At 47.0% G+C, this 17,176-nt stretch overlaps 4 protein-coding genes and 2 pseudogenes across 4 annotated transcripts; 4 read left to right on the forward strand and 2 right to left on the reverse strand.

Moving 5' to 3' along the window:
* The first annotated feature begins 257 nt into the window (after positions 1 to 257).
* On the forward strand, positions 258 to 7,144 carry LOC117192212 (annotated as a pseudogene).
* LOC117192209 (60S ribosomal protein L3) lies at positions 4,091 to 5,389 on the forward strand. The gene has a single exon (XM_033396879.1). It carries the CDS (start codon positions 4,134 to 4,136, stop codon positions 5,379 to 5,381), a length of 1,248 nt encoding a protein of 415 aa, XP_033252770.1. The 5' UTR covers positions 4,091 to 4,133; the 3' UTR covers positions 5,382 to 5,389.
* On the reverse strand, positions 7,098 to 9,559 carry LOC117192213 (annotated as a pseudogene).
* Positions 9,560 to 9,802: 243 nt separating this feature from the next.
* Positions 9,803 to 10,850, forward strand: LOC117192210 (proteasome subunit alpha type-3-like). The gene is made up of 3 exons (XM_033396880.1): positions 9,803 to 9,913; positions 9,977 to 10,545; positions 10,607 to 10,850. Exons 1-3 carry the CDS (start codon positions 9,893 to 9,895, stop codon positions 10,779 to 10,781), a joined length of 765 nt encoding a protein of 254 aa, XP_033252771.1. The 5' UTR covers positions 9,803 to 9,892; the 3' UTR covers positions 10,782 to 10,850.
* Positions 10,851 to 10,855: 5 nt separating this feature from the next.
* Positions 10,856 to 12,001, forward strand: LOC108158794 (origin recognition complex subunit 6). The gene is made up of 2 exons (XM_017291479.2): positions 10,856 to 11,152; positions 11,206 to 12,001. Exons 1-2 carry the CDS (start codon positions 11,088 to 11,090, stop codon positions 11,897 to 11,899), a joined length of 759 nt encoding a protein of 252 aa, XP_017146968.2. The 5' UTR covers positions 10,856 to 11,087; the 3' UTR covers positions 11,900 to 12,001.
* Positions 12,002 to 12,113: 112 nt separating this feature from the next.
* LOC117192211 lies at positions 12,114 to 13,167 on the reverse strand. Its single transcript, XM_033396881.1, has 4 exons — positions 13,059 to 13,167; positions 12,560 to 13,005; positions 12,399 to 12,502; positions 12,114 to 12,338 (listed from the first exon to the last, which is right to left on the reverse strand). Exons 1-4 carry the CDS (start codon positions 13,144 to 13,146, stop codon positions 12,317 to 12,319), a joined length of 660 nt encoding a protein of 219 aa, XP_033252772.1. The 5' UTR covers positions 13,147 to 13,167; the 3' UTR covers positions 12,114 to 12,316.
* Between the last annotated feature and the right edge of the window lie 4,009 nt (positions 13,168 to 17,176).

Below are 17,176 nucleotides of genomic sequence, written 5' to 3' on the forward strand. Positions count from 1 at the left end.
GCATAGCCACACCCATATACCCCTTAGGTATTGAGTGTATATTAAATATTGACACATGTATTAGCACAATATGTCTACTATAGTACGCAATAGAAAATAAATATGCATTTTCCATGTATCAATTATGGAAATTCACGGCACATCATAGTTTGGGAGCTGTTCACTCGATTCTACCCAGACAATCGGGTTAACATATTCAAGATTGTCATTCCAGTTGTTAGAACTCGCTTTGGATTTTGCGCCGACAGCTCGTTATTTAAATGGAATAATACTTGGAAATCACACAATCGGCGAACTTTGAGCCGAAGATTAGGCTGGAGCTGGAGCTTGAGCAAACATACAAACATTCGTAGATCAGAAGGAATGAGAACAGTTTGAATTGCAACAATTTTAGGCGAGACCTTCCTTCCCCTGTGGCATGTTGTTCGCGCATTCAAAAGTAAAGTCGAATACCTTAAGGCATTTGGAAATCGAGCACAACTCGAAATCATCTTATTAGCAGATAATTGAAGCACCGAATGCAATCTCTCGATCGTAAAATACAACAGACTGCGAGTATGTGAAAAACATTATTCTCCTCTCGCCCCTGCAGCAACGCTCGGATCATCATGTTTATACCAGTGGCCCAGTTCGCCTTCAAAGCGCTGCGCAGTGCGCAGCCGCGCGTGCTCCTCTACTTCGTCAGCAAGAATGCCTACTCGAGTCAGGTGAGTGGAGGGAGGTCCCCGAGGGTCGCAGGTCCCCATGAATCACCGATATTATGTGTCGCCACCAGGTGGAGTACAAGCCCATTCGATCGGTGCTGGTGGCCAATCGGGGGGAGATTGCCATTCGCGTGTTCCGCGCCTGCACAGAGCTGGGCATCAAGTCGGTGGCCGTGTACAAGGGACAAGATGCACATGCATCGCCAGAAGGCGGACGAGTCCTACCTGGTCGGCAAGGGTCTGCCCCCGGTGGAGGCCTACCTCAACATTCCAGAGATCATTCGGGTGTGCAAGGAGAACGACGTGGATGCCGTGCATCCCGGCTACGGCTTCCTCTCCGAGCGCAGCGACTTTGCCCAGGCCGTGATCGATGCTGGTCTTCGGTTCATCGGCCCCTCGCCCAAGGTTGTCCAGAACATGGGCGACAAGGTGGCGGCTCGTGTGGCGGCCATCGAGGCCGGTGTGCCCATTGTGCCCGGCACAGATGGTCCCGTAACCACCAAGGAGGAGGCCCTCGAGTTCTGTAAGTCATCTTCAAGGCGGCATACGGCGGCGGCGGACGCGGCATGCGAGTGGTGCGCAAGATGGAGGAGGTCGAGGAGAGTTTCCAGCGCGCCAGCTCAGAGGCCAAGGCAGCCTTCGGGGCGACAAGGCAGGTAATGTGGTGCACCTGTACGAGCGAGACTGCTCGGTGCAGCGTCGCCACCAGAAGGTTGTGGAAATCGCTTTGGCTCCCCGCCTGCCCATCGAGCTACGTGACCAGATGACAGAAGCTGCCGTGCGGCTGGCCCGTCACGTGGGCTACGAGAACGCAGGCACTGTGGAGTTCCTGTGCGACGAGTCAGGAAACTTCTACTTCATTAAGGTGAACGCCCGCCTTCAGGTGGAGCACACGGTCACAGAGGAGATCACTGGCATCGATCTGGTGCAGTCGCAGATCCGCATTGCCGAGGGCATGACTCTTCCAGAGCTCGGCTACACCCAAGAGAATATTCAGCCCCGCGGCTATGCCATCCAGTGCCGTGTCACAACAGAGGATCACGCCAACGATTTCCAGCCCAACACGGGACGCCTGGATGTGTTCCGATCGGGCGAGGGAAAGGGCATTCGTCTGGACAGTGCCTCGGCCTATGCCGGCGCCATCATCTCCCCGTACTACGACTCCCTGCTTCTCAAGGTGATCGCGCATGCAGGCGATCTGCAGAGTTCCGCCGCAAAAATGAACCGTGCCCTGCGCGAGTTCCGCATTCGTGGTGTCAAGACGAACATACCCTTCCTTTTGAACGTGCTGGAGAACCAGAAGTTCCTGAACGGCGTCTTGGACACCTACTTCATTGACGAGCATCCGCAGCTCTTCAAGTTCCGTCCCACCCAGAATCGTGCCCAGAAATTACTCAACTACTTGGGCGAAGTGCTGGTCAACGGTCCACAGACCCCACTACCAAAGGGAATCAAAGTCTGAAGGAGGGGCTTCTATGCGATGCATTTAATGCATAAATGCAACATGTACAAGTCCCTCAATTGATCTTCAATTTCAATGAAAGGAAAGTTACTTCGAATTGATTCAATTAAAAGGCATGCACAGTGGATTTTGTTTCTTTTACGTATCCTCTTGTGACAATTTTGTTCGCTTCTCCTACTATATGCTTTAATCAAACTTTATGCTTTTACTCTTTCAAAATACTGCACTGCAATTATTGTGTTACATCTGTTATTAATCTACCAAATATTGAATCGTACGCAATGCAATCGTAATCGCAATCCAAACAATTGGGGGAAAAAAACAACCAACAAATATCACACACCTCCAATATCTCAACAACAATGAGTCAATACGCACAACAAAAAACACGATATGATATGCCCCACACGTCCATAAACGAAACGTTCTCATGATCCTCCTCATACAACAACCCAACCGAAGACTTGTCGCCGGAGGCACTAGAACGTGAAGAGCGTGGCGAGGCCAAAGGTATGTCTATGCTGATGTTACCCTTAAATATACGGAACATCCAAAAACATTCATCATGGCAGTGGGTTTTCATCAGAAAGTATTCAAGCTGTTGGTATTGTTATTCTATCATAGTATCACATTAAATGTTTGGGCTTCATAGCTTTATGTTTTCTTTTTTTTCGCATCCAGTTAATTGTTTTATTATCGCTTCTGGGATAATATATGTATTCCATTCACAACACATTAAGTAGGAAAGTAATCTCTGAAATATATTAATGAATACCAGTTGCTTTATTTTAAAAGCTTAAATGCAAATTTTTATTCGATTTAAATAAATTTTTTTATTGTTCAGCTAAAGATGTAATTGTTATGGAAACATTGTTTGTCTGAGATTGTTCCAAAATTTAATTTAATCGCTCTTTTGTGTAGCCTTAATCTAAAGCCATCGAAATATTTAAACATATTAATACTTACATCTCGATCAAGGGAATCTGCGACCATATCGTTTTGGAAGTGTGATCCTTTGACTAATTTTTTGAGTCTCTTGCACAGTTACGGAGCCACCTTGCGGTCTACGCGATATTCTGGTACGCCATGGTCCCGAGGCCTTTGCCAAGGAGGTTCGCTCCCGCAAGAACCTGATGTTGATGGACACCACCTTCCGCGATGCCCACCAGTCGCTGCTGGCCACGCGTGTACGCTCGCACGATCTCCTGAAGATCTCGCCCTATGTGGCCCATAAGTTCAACAATCTCTATGCGCTGGAGAACTGGGGCGGCGCCACCTTCGATGTGGCCCTGCGCTTCCTGCACGAGTGCCCCTGGGTGCGTTTGGAGGAGATGCGCAAGCGCATCCCGAACATTCCATTCCAGATGCTGTTGCGCGGAGCCAATGCCGTTGGCTACACCAGCTATCCGGACAACGTGGTTTACAAGTTCTGTGTACTGGCGGTAAGGATCTGAATCCTTCCTCATTCATATGTGTCTAATTCCTCTGTGTCTGTCGCGCAGGTTCAAACCGGCATGGACATCTTCAGAGTGTTAGACTGCCTCAACTATCTGCCCAACTTGATCCTAGGCATGGAGGCGGCCGGCAAGGCTGGCGGCGTGGTCGAGGCAGCCATCTCCTACACCGGCGATGTGAGCGATCCCAAGCGAACCAAGTACGATCTCAAGTAGTAGTACACCAATCTGGCCGACGAGCTCGTCAAGGCTGGCACCCATGTGCTCTGCATCAAGGATATGGCGGGTGTTCTGAAGCCCGAGGCGGCTACGTAAGTCGAGGAAACTGCCCGAGACTTGTGTGAACCCACAGCACTTCTGACGTCTTTCCATTGCAGACTGCTCATCACCGCCATTCGTGAAAAGCATCCCGATATTCCAATCCACATCCACACCCACGACACCTCCGGAGCTGGAGTGGCGTCTATGCTGGCCTTTTCTCTTTCATCGCATCGTCTGAAGTGAACAGACGTCATGTCTCATCGTAAGTTCTCCGCGCCTCGCCATGGCTCCATGGCCTTCTACCCCAAGAAGCGCTCAGCACGCCATCGTGGCAAGGTTAAGGCTTTCCCCAAGGATGATGCCAGCAAGCCCGTTCATCTGACTTGCTTCATCGGCTACAAGGCCGGTATGACCCACATTGTGCGTGAGGCTGACCGTCCTGGTTCCAAGATTAACAAGAAGGAGGTCGTTGAGGCCGTCACCGTTCTGGAGACCCCACCCATGATTGTGGTTGGTGCCGTCGGTTATATCGAGACTCCATTCGGTCTTCGTGCTTTGGTCAATGTTTGGGCCCAGCATCTGTCCGAGGAGTGCCGTCGTCGCTTCTACAAGAACTGGTACAAGAGCAAGAAGAAGGCCTTCACCAAGACCAGCAAGAAGTGGACCGATGATCTTGGAAAGAAGAGCATCGAGAATGACTTCCGCAAGATGCTGCGTTACTGCAAGGTCATCCGTGTGATTGCCCACTCGCAGATCCGCTTGATTAAGCAGCGTCAAAAGAAGGCTCACATCATGGAGATCCAGCTGAACGGTGGCTCCATCGAGGACAAGGTCAAGTGGGCCCGTGAGCACTTGGAGAAGCCCATCCAGGTCAGCAATGTGTTCGGTCAGGATGAGATGATCGATTGCGTTGGCGTGACCAAGGGTAAGGGTTTCAAGGGTGTCACCTCGCGTTGGCACACCAAGAAGCTGCCCCGCAAGACGCACAAGGGTCTGCGCAAGGTCGCCTGTATCGGTGCCTGGCATCCGTCCCGTGTGTCCACCACTGTGGCACGTGCCGGTCAGAAGGGTTACCACCACCGTACCGAGATCAACAAGAAGATCTACCGCATTGGTGCTGGCATCCACACCAAGGATGGCAAGGTCATCAAGAACAACGCCTCCACCGAGTACGATCTGACCGATAAGAGCATCACCCCCATGGGTGGCTTCCCCCATTATGGTGAGGTCAACAACGACTTTGTCATGATCAAGGGCTGCTGCATTGGCTCCAAGAAGCGCATCATCACCCTGCGCAAGTCCCTGCTGAAGCACACCAAGCGCTCGGCTCTGGAACAGATCAAGCTCAAGTTCATCGACACCTCGTCGAAGATGGGCCATGGTCGCTTCCAGACCCCAGCCGACAAGCTGGCCTTCATGGGTCCCCTCAAGAAGGATCGTCTCAAGGAGGAGGCTGCTGCCACCACCAGTGCTGCTCCCGCCGCCGCCGCCACCGCCTAATCCAAAATGAACTTTGTTGGTGTTTTGCCTGCCTCTACTACCGCCCTCTGCTGCGGTAGGGTAGCGCTCAAAAAAAAGAGTTTTGACTACGCCTGTGCGCAGGCTGGCGCTGATGTGGCCGTTGACTCGATGAGCGGCATGACCTCTCAGCCGAGCATGGGAGCAGTGGTTGCCTCGCTGCAGGGCACGCCTCTGGACACAGGGGTGGATCTGCGCGTTGTGTCGGAGTACTCGGCATACTGGGAGCAGACCCGCACCCTGTACGCTCCCTTTGAGTGCACCACGACCATGCGGTCGGGCAATGCCGATGTGTACCTGAACGAGATCCCCGGCGGTCAGTACACCAACCTGCAATTCCAGGCCTTCTCTCTGGGTCTGGGCGACTTCTTCGAGGATGTGAAGAAGGCGTACCGCGAGGCGAATTTGCTATTGGGTGACATTATCAAGGTCACTCCCTCGTCCAAGGTGGTGGGTAACTTGGCCCAGTTTATGGTTCAGAACAACCTCACTGCCTACCAGCTGCTGGAGAAGGCTGATGAGCTTTCGTTCCCCAAGTCCGTGGTGGAGTTCTTGCAGGGACACATTGGCATCCCCCATGGTGGATTCCCCGAACCGCTGCGCTCCCGCGTTCTCAAGGATATGCCACGCATCGAGGGACGTCCGGGCGCCGCGCTGGAACCTCTGGACTTTGACAAGCTGAAGCAGGATTTGAAGGAATCTCATCCCAATATCACCGACCGCGACGTCATGTCGTCGGCCCTCTATCCCCAGGTGACCAACGAGTACCTGTTCTTCCGCGAGAAGTTCGGACCCGTTGACAAACTGGACACGCGCATCTTCCTCACCGGACCCAAGGTGGGCGAGGAGTTCGAGGTGACGCTGGAGCGCGGCAAGACGTTGAGTCTGAAGGCCATGGCCATGGCCGCTGATCTCAAGCCCAATGGAGATCGCGAGGTCTTCTTCGAGATGAACGGCCAACTGCGCACAGTTCACATTCTCGAAAAGGAGGCTGTCAAGGTGAGTGAAGACTCCAATTTACGATGGAAAATTACTAACACTCCCTCTAATTTCTGTGAATGCTTCCTTCAGGAAATCCACGTTCATCCCAAGGCCAACAAGGCGGTCAAGAGCGAGGTGGGAGCCCCCATGCCCGGCACTGTCATTGACACTCGCGTCGCTGTCGGCGATAAGGTGGAGAAGGGTCAACCCCTGGCTGTACTCTCGCCCATGAAGATGGAGATGGTAGTCCAGGCACCACAGGCGGGCGTTGTCAAGAAACTGGAGATCGCAAACGGCATGAAACTCGAGGGCGATGATCTGCTCATGATCACCGAGTAAATACCTCATCCCGCCTAAGCCTTAGGGCTTACAATGTCTATTGTCCATGCTGCCAGCGCACACCTATTGTAACATTAATCCCTAACATTAATCTTAGGGATTCTCGTCAGTTGCCACCAAACCACCTATAGCCCTGACTGTGCATCTACTTTTTATATATGTATCTGTATCTGTAGCTGAGACTAGTTAGGGAGCACAGGCGCTCGCTGTGTGTTCTATGTATATTTATGATAGTTCTTGGAACCGTCACGACCGTCATGTTTTGATACCCCGCCACAAACACTTTTAAGTACCGTTAAAATTAAACTTGTACGATTTTTGAATTTAAGATTTGCGAAAACTGTCAAAATTCACCTCCTCCAATACATACGTAAGTGGTTATAAATGTCAATATCTATATTGAAATAAATGTTAAACAAATATGATTTGTTTGGGTCTCGTTCGTGTAAATATTGCTACTGCAACTGGTTGCTTATAATTAATTTAACAGAACTGATTACAAACTAACTTATGGCTACGGTGTTTCCGAATGCAATTTACAGAACATCATACAAAATTTTCTAGAACCTAATAACAGATTGCAGAGAAGGAAAAATAGGACTCCGCCTGAATAAAAAGGTTTATACTTCAATTTCTATCTTACTAAACGCTCTACATGCACTTTACAATAAATTCCAGAAAAGCCAGCTCCTTGTTCATTTCAGTGACCCTTTTGAAATGCCTCTGTACGTAGGGAGTAAGAACCTCTACCATGTTGCCGTTGTTGTAGAATCGTGCCTTAGGATCAACCAGAGCATCTCCAATTAAGTGCTTAAGGATTACATTGCCAGCGTGGGAGTTTCGCGAGTTTGTGGTCCAGGCCTTAACGTGCTGTAGCAGCGCCACGCGCTGGTCCACATTTAGTTGATCCACCAGCTGACGGAGTCCGGCTTCATCACGCTCTCGCACAAAGTGGATTATTATGTCGAAGGTTGTTTTAGGTTTGTTCAAGTTCAGCGCCAGGACAAAGGCCTTATGCAGCTGCTTCTGTGCATGGAGGAGGGAGTGCAGGGTCTGCTCCTGCTCCAGGGTCTCCTGACGCTTATCGAGAGCCTCGTTGCGCGTGGCCTGCGTTACATCGCCAAAGCGTATCAGCTTGGAGTCTGCTCCCCCTGTGTAGAAGAAGCGATTACTTCTGCCAGAGACCGCTAAGGCCCAGACACGATCGCTATGCTCGTCGAGGGACTGGAGGCAAGTATTGGTCTTAATGTTCCACAGCTTGAGGAGGCCATCCGAGGCGGCAGAGATGATAAACTTTCCGTGGTCCAGGAACTCTGCTCTTAGAATTGTACACTCTTGATCAAAGCGTTTAATGCAAGTAATGGCACACAGAGGCAAAACCCGAGGCTCCATTGTGGGTCATAGCCACACATCCGATTGTAGAGGTATGGCAGTTTGTTTGCTGCGTTAGACCTTCCAATGAGCAGGCCTTCTCATGCTCGAGCTTCCACAGTCGAATGCTACAATCTTTGCCCACAGAAATGAGCAGATTGTGAGCGGCCGCCAAAGCCATGACTGTGTCGGAATGTCCGACAATCAGTTTGCAGTTCATATCGTTCTCCGTATCGTATAGTTTAAAGTGTTAGTGGCCACGGCCAAGTAGCGGTCGTTGTCTCCCAAGAAGCACATATCCAGAATCTCATCGTTGTAGGCGACCAAGTGCTTAATGGGTTCAATACTGGAGCCATCATAAACGATTATATTCTGTTCTGTGGTGACCAAAGCAAAGCCAATTGTTTGAGGTCGCTGCAATGTAGCAGACGACTGATTTGAAAGTCCGACTGTGTCAAAAGGTATTTTATCTTCCAGGATTCGGCATCCACCTGCTGCAGATTTCCTGTTCCGCTGGCCACAATTATCTCCCTGCCCTCGTTTGTGTATACGACTCCCTCCAGCTCATCAAACAGTGGCAGTACTTTCAACTGCTTGCTTTCCACCTGATCTTTTAGCTTCCAAACAATCAAAACCTTATCTCGGCTCACAGTAGCTAGCTCATTGCAGTCTGCTTCGTTGCTCTTGAAGCTCAGGCCGGTCACCTGCGAAAGATGGCCTCGCATTTTGTGTAGCAGCGTCTTCGACTGATAATTCCAGCAGTAAATCGTGTTATCCGAAACCACAGCATAGATCTCACGTCGCAAGACATTGGGATGGAAGCGCAGGAGCCAGCATGGACCAGGAAAGTCTTTCAGAGCACACAGGCAGCTGTTGTTGGCGAAATCCCACAGTCTCAATGTTGCATCCGCTCCACCGCTTGTGCATACAAGCCTTCCGCAGGGACTAAACTCGATTTAGATGACTGGCCCCTTGTGTTGGGCCTTCCACAGCTTTACAAGCTTACAGGTGGTCAGTAGCCAAAGGCGCAGCAGTCCACTGCGATGGGCAGTTACCAAGTGCTCGTGCGACAGGGCAAAGCAGGTGATGGCATCCTCCTCCACGTCGATGTCTTCCAAGTTGGCCGGCTTTATGTTCTCTGGAGGCGTCGAGCCAACCCCGAAGCTCTGCAAGATTTGCGAGGTCTGGACGTCGACTTGGTTGACACTGACACCGTTCAGGCAATAGAAGTGCTGGCCATCCGATCTCCACGCAATGTCGCCGCCGCCATAGAAGTTTGTGTACTGGGCCTCCGCTGCGTAGCTAAACCATACATTTATCGGTTATTTTTGTACACATTTATTAAAATATTCTCTCACCTTTTTTCACAAATATTCGCCAACATGTTTCTCGTTGTTTATAAATAAAACCGCGTGCGCGCTGAATGCTAGGCAAAAGTAGAGCTGGAGACCAAAACATCGCTGAAACATCGATATTTTTTCAATTTTTTGCTTGAGATAAGCCCATTATGGGTATGAAATGAAAATAATAAAAATTGTTTGTTAAAAACAGAGCAAAATGATTTCAGAAAGATTATTTTGGTAAAAAATAACTTTGTAATCTTTCTTAAAACTAAAAAATGTGATTTGTAATTATAAACGCTTTTAAAGTTGATCTAATGTAACCTAAAAACATCGATGCCTGCAGTGTATACCGATGAAGTCGATGTTTCTCCGCTCTAGGCAAAAGGCGTCAAATCATTCTCCAAGTTCCATTAAAACAAATTTTTCGCGAAATAAACATTTACAATTTAAATCACAGCCATGAGTACAATTGGAACTGGTGTAAGTAGAAGATAATAATATTTGAGACTGGGCGGATCCTATTTGTACGCATTTTTATTGCAGTATGACTTGTCGGCATCGCAGTTTTCGCCGGACGGTCGCGTTTTTCAAATCGACTATGCTTCCAAAGCCGTGGAGAAAAGTGGCACAGTTATTGGAATTCGTGTCAAGGACTGCGTTATTCTTGCCGTTGAGAAAATAATAACCAGCAAATTATATGAGCCCGATGCCGCGGGACGCATTTTCATTGTTGAGAAGAACATTGGCATGGCCGTGGCTGGGCTGGTGGCCGACGGCAACTATGTGGCTGATATTGCCCGCCAGGAGGCAGCAAATTACCGTCAGCAGTTTGAGCAAGTGATTCCTTTGAAGCTCCTGTGCGACCGCGTGTCGTCCTACGTCCATGCCTACACTTTGTACAGCGCAGTCCGCCCCTTTGGACTGTCTATTATCCTGGCCTCGTGGGATGAAAATGGTGGACCCCAACTCTACAAAATTGAGCCATCAGGCTCGTACTTTGGGTACTTTGCCTGCGCCAGTGGAAAGGCCAAGCAACAGGCCAAGACTGAGATGGAAAAGTCCCGATTTGTCGATTTGAACACTGAGGAACTAGTTAAAAAGGCTGGTGAAATGTAAGTACTTGTTAGTTTGCTTCAACGTTTAGCTCAATATTGACTGCTCTTGAAATTTAAGAATTTACCGCGTTCATGATGAGCTCAAGGACAAGGAATTCCGTTTCGAAATGGGTATCGTGGGCAGTGAAACCCAGGGTATTTATCAAATCAATCCCGCGGTATTGACTGAGTTAGCCATAAAAGCCGGAGAAAATGCTAATGAGGAAGATGACAGCGGTGATGAGGCGCATTAATTTTTGTATGGCAGTGAATCTAATTAATTTTATATTTTCTATTCGCATAATGAATACATATATGTGGGTTAAAACGAGTCTTTTTGTAAAATAGTTTCAGTGTAGTTTAGTTTTTTCTCTCTAGGTAACTCACCTTGCAACCTACTTAGAGATGCGTTGTTTGTATCGATAGGCTGTATCCATTAAAAAGCGATAACGTTACCTATCGTCTGGTTTCTGGCGCGAAATATTATCTCCCATCTCTAATTTTACGACCAACCTGAAAACATACACAATCAAATTTAAAACCTTAGCTCTAATTGCAAAATGACTACACTAATTGAACAGTTGATCGCAAAGATGGGCTTGCGGGAAGAGCCTAATGTGTTGGAATGAGCTACACTTACAATAAATTTTGAATGAATATTTAAAGAGTCCTTTTCAGGAAAACCACAGAGTTAGTTCGTTTACTGGAGCTGCGGTCGACAAATGTGCCACTGCAAATAAACGAGTATGGGAAAATCGTCCTGTGCGCTGATCTAGCTTCGTGTCTGCTGGGCATTGGGTTTGACAAGGAGCAGGCGTTAATGCTGTCTGGCCTGCGGAAGAGCCATTACCTAAACAACAAGCGTATGTTTGAGAAGCTCCTGGATCTGAATAAATTGGTCAGCGTAAACGATATATGTGTGCAGCTAAGCCTCAACGAGGTGACTCGCAAAGCCGACGAGTTGATGAATCTCTTCAAAGGTTTGGTTTCTGTTGAAGATACCGACATTGACACTGCTCACCCACAATACGCCGCTATAGCCGTTTTCCTTGCCTGCCGCCTGCTAAAGAAGAAGGTTTCAAAGCCAAAACTAATGCCCTTCAGCAACCTGCGCCCAACCCAATGGCAACAGCTCGAACAGCAGTGGAAGCGAATGATAACCAAGCATTACAAGGATAACAAAGTTGTCTCCCCAGGTGATCTGGATGAAAAGCTTAAACCAAGCCAGCAGGAGAATCTCACGAACGGGTCGAAGAAGTCCCTGAAACCCGAGGACGAAGACTATGAGAAATGGAAATCTAGAATGCTGGCAATGGCTCAAGCAAAGCTGAGAGAAATGGAGGCCTCAAATGACCATCCAGTAGAGGTATAGAGGAAGCAAATGTCTTCATCGATGAGATTATACTTCCTAGTGAACTTGTTGTATCCATTTGAAAACCAGTTGTATCTGTTAGTAAAGTTAGTTTATAATATATTTCTTTCAATTTAGTTTTAATTATAGAAATTATAATTTAAGAACAAAATTGTCAACAGTGTTTAGTACACATTTTAAAATTAAGAGATTTTTGAAAGTTTTTGATCTGTTAGTTTATCTGAACTTATTCGACTTGTTTTGACAGTTGATTCCAAACTATGACTAGTCTAGGCATACTTCTTTTTTTTGTTCTCGAATCGAAGAAGGATAACATTGGTGTGGCACCCTCGATAGCAAAGTAATAGATTTTTCCATCGATCTTGCGTTTCAGTTTGTAGACAGCATGTTTATAAGGACGATCGACACCAGCCCGTTTTATGTGTACTGTTTCCAATGGCTAAAGGAAATACAAAAGTATACTATGTGTTGGCCAATTCAAGATATCTGTTCATAATACTTCGACTTTCCCAGTAAATCGCTTTCGATGATGCCATTTACAAACATTTCGTCTGGAATGAGAATGATCAGTCGGTGCAGTCCAAACGTGATGTTATGTGTTTCCTGCGAGGGAATATCTCAATAATAGTTTTGAATTAATTTATAAACAGAGTGCATTACTTCATAGACTGCCATGCGGTGTTGAAGGCCTTCGCCCTGTCGTTCGGGCAGAGAAAGGTTCAAATAGCCGTGAAAGTAATTCGATGCCATTCCCGAAGCATAATCGAGTCCATGTGGTTCCCTTATCCAGTGGGAATAAGATAGTGTACTGCCTCCAAGACCGCTGAAAAGCAGCCAGTACAGCGGCATTTGGGCCAAGTACATGGCCGTGGGAATTAGCGATTTGTAATTTCCCGTTGCAGAAAATCGATTGAATCCTAGGACAACGAAGCCCAGAAATATGAAGGTGCTGCTTTTATTGTATATAAGCGATCGTCTCAGTATAACCCACAGACGATCCTCTGGCAAATAGTAACGCGAGAACTGAAAATATTCAATTACGCTGAGAGCCAGGCGCCGAATGAGGTCCGCCAGGAATACCACACCGATAATACGTACGGAAGTGTCTGTATAATTCCAATTGTTCGTTTAGTGCATTAAATGATTGCATTTTACTCACCTAGGTAACCGCCAAGCATTTCCAAAGCTCGAAACTTCTTATTTCTCATTACTCGTATCCGCGCAGACGGTTCTTCTGGTGGTGCCATGGCTTTTGACCATGGAAATATACCAAAAATATACCATATATTCTTCGTTTTTGATATTCTGTCGAAAATACTGATAAGAAACCGTACTTAGCCCATTAGGCCCCCTCTATTTAAACAGTTCAACGACTTGAATCAATTGGCGGGATATGTTACTAAGTTTTAATTCTTCTTGTAGATCCATGCCATCTTTCCTCTGAACTGAAAAAAATCCACGATATCTTTCAACTGAACTACGCTAAAATGATTCAATTTTCATTATTTTCGGTGGAATATTAAAATACCCCCTTGGTTTGTAGTGGACAACGGTTAGTAGGACTGACGTTTTCCTCAGAGGTCGACCAGCACGCTATCATTCCGGCTACTGTCTCGTCGGCAAAAGGGTGGTGTTCTTTTTATTTGTCTATTCTGAGACCTACTATATTTGTTTTTATATTAAAAGAGCGTGCAAGAAACTTAACGACATGTACAAGTACAATTCCAGAACCGGAGAGAAACAAAACTTTTGGCCATTAGACTTCACTTACACATATGCACACGCACGCGACTCGAACGGATCAAAAGTCGTCCTTAGCTGGAATGAAGGACCACGCCCACCCTTCCTTGGTCATAATCTGCCATCTTGCTCTATTCTTTATGACCCCTTTTCTTTAGGGCTCGCTACTACAGGGGCTGGGTATCGGAAATCAAGATCAAGGTTTAAGGATACATTATAAATTTATTCATTAATAGCTAAAATTTAAATACATTACTTGCACTTAGTTTACCCTCTCCAAATATATTCAATTTCCCTTAACTTAACTCCCCTGCGCTTAAACTTGGTTTTATTTTTATTCTTCGAAACTCAAAGATTGGCCTTGCTGCGTCAGCCGCTGATCCCCTCTCTCAAACTTAAACGCTCGATTGACGGCTCGACAGACTTACAAATTAACCGCATTTCTTTTTCGTTTCTCCCCAATAGAACAAGTGTGTTTTAGCCAATTGTCATCATCGGCAGAACCGATTATTAAAATGACTTCGCTTTATGGTTTTATTTACTCACTGTTTCTTTTGTAGTGTTGCGGTCCATCGGCGAAAGCGCTTTCTCGATGCCAGCTGATAAATCTTCGTGAGGGATCAAGAGTTTTTTATTTATTTATTTTTTTTGTTGTACCTGTATGTGTAAACTGGCACTTGCACTCACACTCGCCCTAGGAGAGCACAACGAAATCCCCCTTACCCCTTTGCAGTGGAATTAATAGGTATGTTTTTTTTTTTTATCTTTAGCTTATTACAAATTCATTATTTTACTCATTTGTCCTACTTCCTCTTCCTATTCTTTTCTCCTTTCCCGTCCACTCGCACTCTCTCTCCTTCTGCGTTCGACCGAAAATTTGAGCCGATCCCGCTACCTTTCCGTTAACTCGCTCTGGATTTTCGGTTTCGGTTCAACCACTGGAGTTCTATGACACTGCGGCACTGAGACGAAGGGTTCTTCCGTTTACAAAAAAAGTTTGATCGAAAATTGGTTTTCGTTTTCTTTTGATCTGCTCGCGATACACGACGTGCTGCTTCCCAACGGCAACTGTCTCTTTCTTCAGCTAGTTAGGCCAGCCTTGGTCGAATTATTCTCGTCTCTGCTTCGCTCTAGCTTCCCCTTGTTTATGGTTCCCCTCTGCTTTGCATTCCCCTTGCCAGGTGCATTAATGTTGAAGCGGTGCTCTTTTTGCCTTGAGATTAAACTGAGATTCGGGTAGGCCAGCCTTAGCCGAATTATTATCGCCTCTGCTGCGCTCTAGGTTCCCCTTGTTTATGGTTCCCCTCTGCTGTGCCTTCCCCTTGCCAGGTGGATTTATGTTGAAGCGGTGCTCTTTGCCTTGAGATTTAACTGCGGCTGGGGTGCCAAACCTAAGGGGTAGCAAAAGTTCCGACTGCTTGAATACATTTACTGCTGCGGCGCTGCAAAACTCTCCTCCACTTACCCGCGGATCTGCCCCAATTTAGCAGTGGAAGCACAAGGCTGATCCAACCCGTAGCTTAGGTGCCACTACTGCCGCATGTCCTTCGCATGATACCTGCCAATACTTTTACCCTGTAAATCTTCTAGTTCATAGATAGAATTTCCTATCTTTTTCCGAATTCTCGCCTTCACAAATACCTTGCCAAGTTTTGCATTGTAACCAGCTGGGAAACTGCTTTGCTTAAAATTTCTCCTAAATACCTCTTGTCCAACTTTATACGACACTTCCCGAGATCTTTTATCATACTGCCGCTGATTTCGCTCATTTTGCTTTTGCATGACCTCGCTGGCCTTTTTCCGGATTACCTCCAGCGAATCTTCTTTCGTAAAACTTGCTGCCCTGTCTTCCAGCAATTTTAACGACCTCAGAAGCGAATAAGTTTCCCCGGATGTGATCATCTGCTGCCCAAACACCATATAGTAAGGAGTAGCCCCTATCCCCGAATGGATTGCCGATCTTAAGGCGCAGCAAATGCTGCTCAGATGCTCATCCCAATCCTTCTGATCCGGTCGAACATATGCTCTAATGGCAGCGATAACCGAGCGATTTACTCGCACCGATGCATTTGCTTGCGGCGCATGCACGGCCGTCAACGTATGCTTTACTCTGTGAGTTCTCAATAGATGTTGGAACGCGTCTGCTCTAAACTGGGAGCCATTGTCTGAGAAAATGGTTTCCGGTACGCCAAATGTGTGGAACAGTTCCTCCTTGAGATACCTTATTACCACCTCTGCTGTTAATTTCTTGACGGGCTTTAGAAAAACAAACTTCGAATAGTGATCTAGTACAATAAATATCCCAACATGTCCGCTTCGCGATCTTGGATATGGCCCCAGAAAGTCGATGTAGAGACTTTGGAAAAACCTCTGTGATTCCGCCGGTAATGTGGCGTTGGGTGGTGTTGGGTGGTTTTGTTGTTTTGCATTGACTGCAGGCATTTATGTGTGTCTTCACGTCATTCACCAGACCCGGCCAATAATAATAGCGCCTGATACGCTCCAAAGTCTTATGTATCCCTCCATGGGAGGCCAAGGGATGGTCATGTGCTCTTTCCAACACTTCCTTTATCATCTCTTTCGGTACCCAGAGCTTCCATGCAAAAGAATCATGCACTAGATCCCTTGTTGAGTGTTCTGCTCGACGATAGATCAAACCATCAACAGCTTTTACATCTGGCAGTTTCGAACTATTGGCTTCTACACGCTCTACTAGATCTAAATAATCTGCCGATTTAAAGTGTGGGGAATCTGTATCTACCAATAGCCCCTGGTGCATATCCATAGCCGCTATGTCATCTTCATGGACTCTCGATAAAACGTCAGGTACTACATTTAACTTCCCTTTTCTGTGCTCAATCTTAAATCGAAAGCCTTGGAGTTTGAGTGCCCATCTAGCTAATCTTGAGTGCAGGTCGCTTTGTGACATTAGCCACTTTAAAGAGGCGTGGTCCGTGTGGCTTGCCTAGCCACACTTGCAATTTGGATGTCACGCATTAATGAACATATCGTAATTTTATTTCTGCGCCGAGTTTTATTTAATTCGAAATAATTAGTCGGCCGATTGGGGATAAAAAACATTATCTCCACATAAAATTTGGTGACCCCGACGTGATCTCTGAGTTGCAGTGTCAATTAATAATCACTCGCGATCGACATTCGTTAGCCCTAGCAAATTTTCGGCGGTTATGCACAATTCGGTGCTAAAACACACTTACATACACCTACATACACGCATTGCTGGCTATTAATTTCTCTGTCGCGACAATTCGGTCAGTGCAGTGCGGTAGGCAGTGCAGCGAACTCACTAATACACACAAGCGGAGTACAAAGCGGAATCGGACAGCTCGCACAGCCGCACAGCTAAAGGCATTAGCTGTAATCCCTTTGCTTTCGGTTCCCACGTTTATACGTATACAGGGTGTCTTTTTCGGTCGTGCTGAGTGACTCTTTTAAAACCTCAACATGGCAGCACCTGAGCCTACCAATGTCGCGAACGCAGCAATGCCGAGTGATGTAGATTTCTACAAGCACAAG

The sequence above is a fragment of the Drosophila miranda genome (assembly GCF_003369915.1).
Source record: "Drosophila miranda strain MSH22 chromosome Y unlocalized genomic scaffold, D.miranda_PacBio2.1 Contig_Y2_pilon, whole genome shotgun sequence".
NCBI classification, from domain to species: Eukaryota; Metazoa; Arthropoda; class Insecta; order Diptera; family Drosophilidae; genus Drosophila; species Drosophila miranda.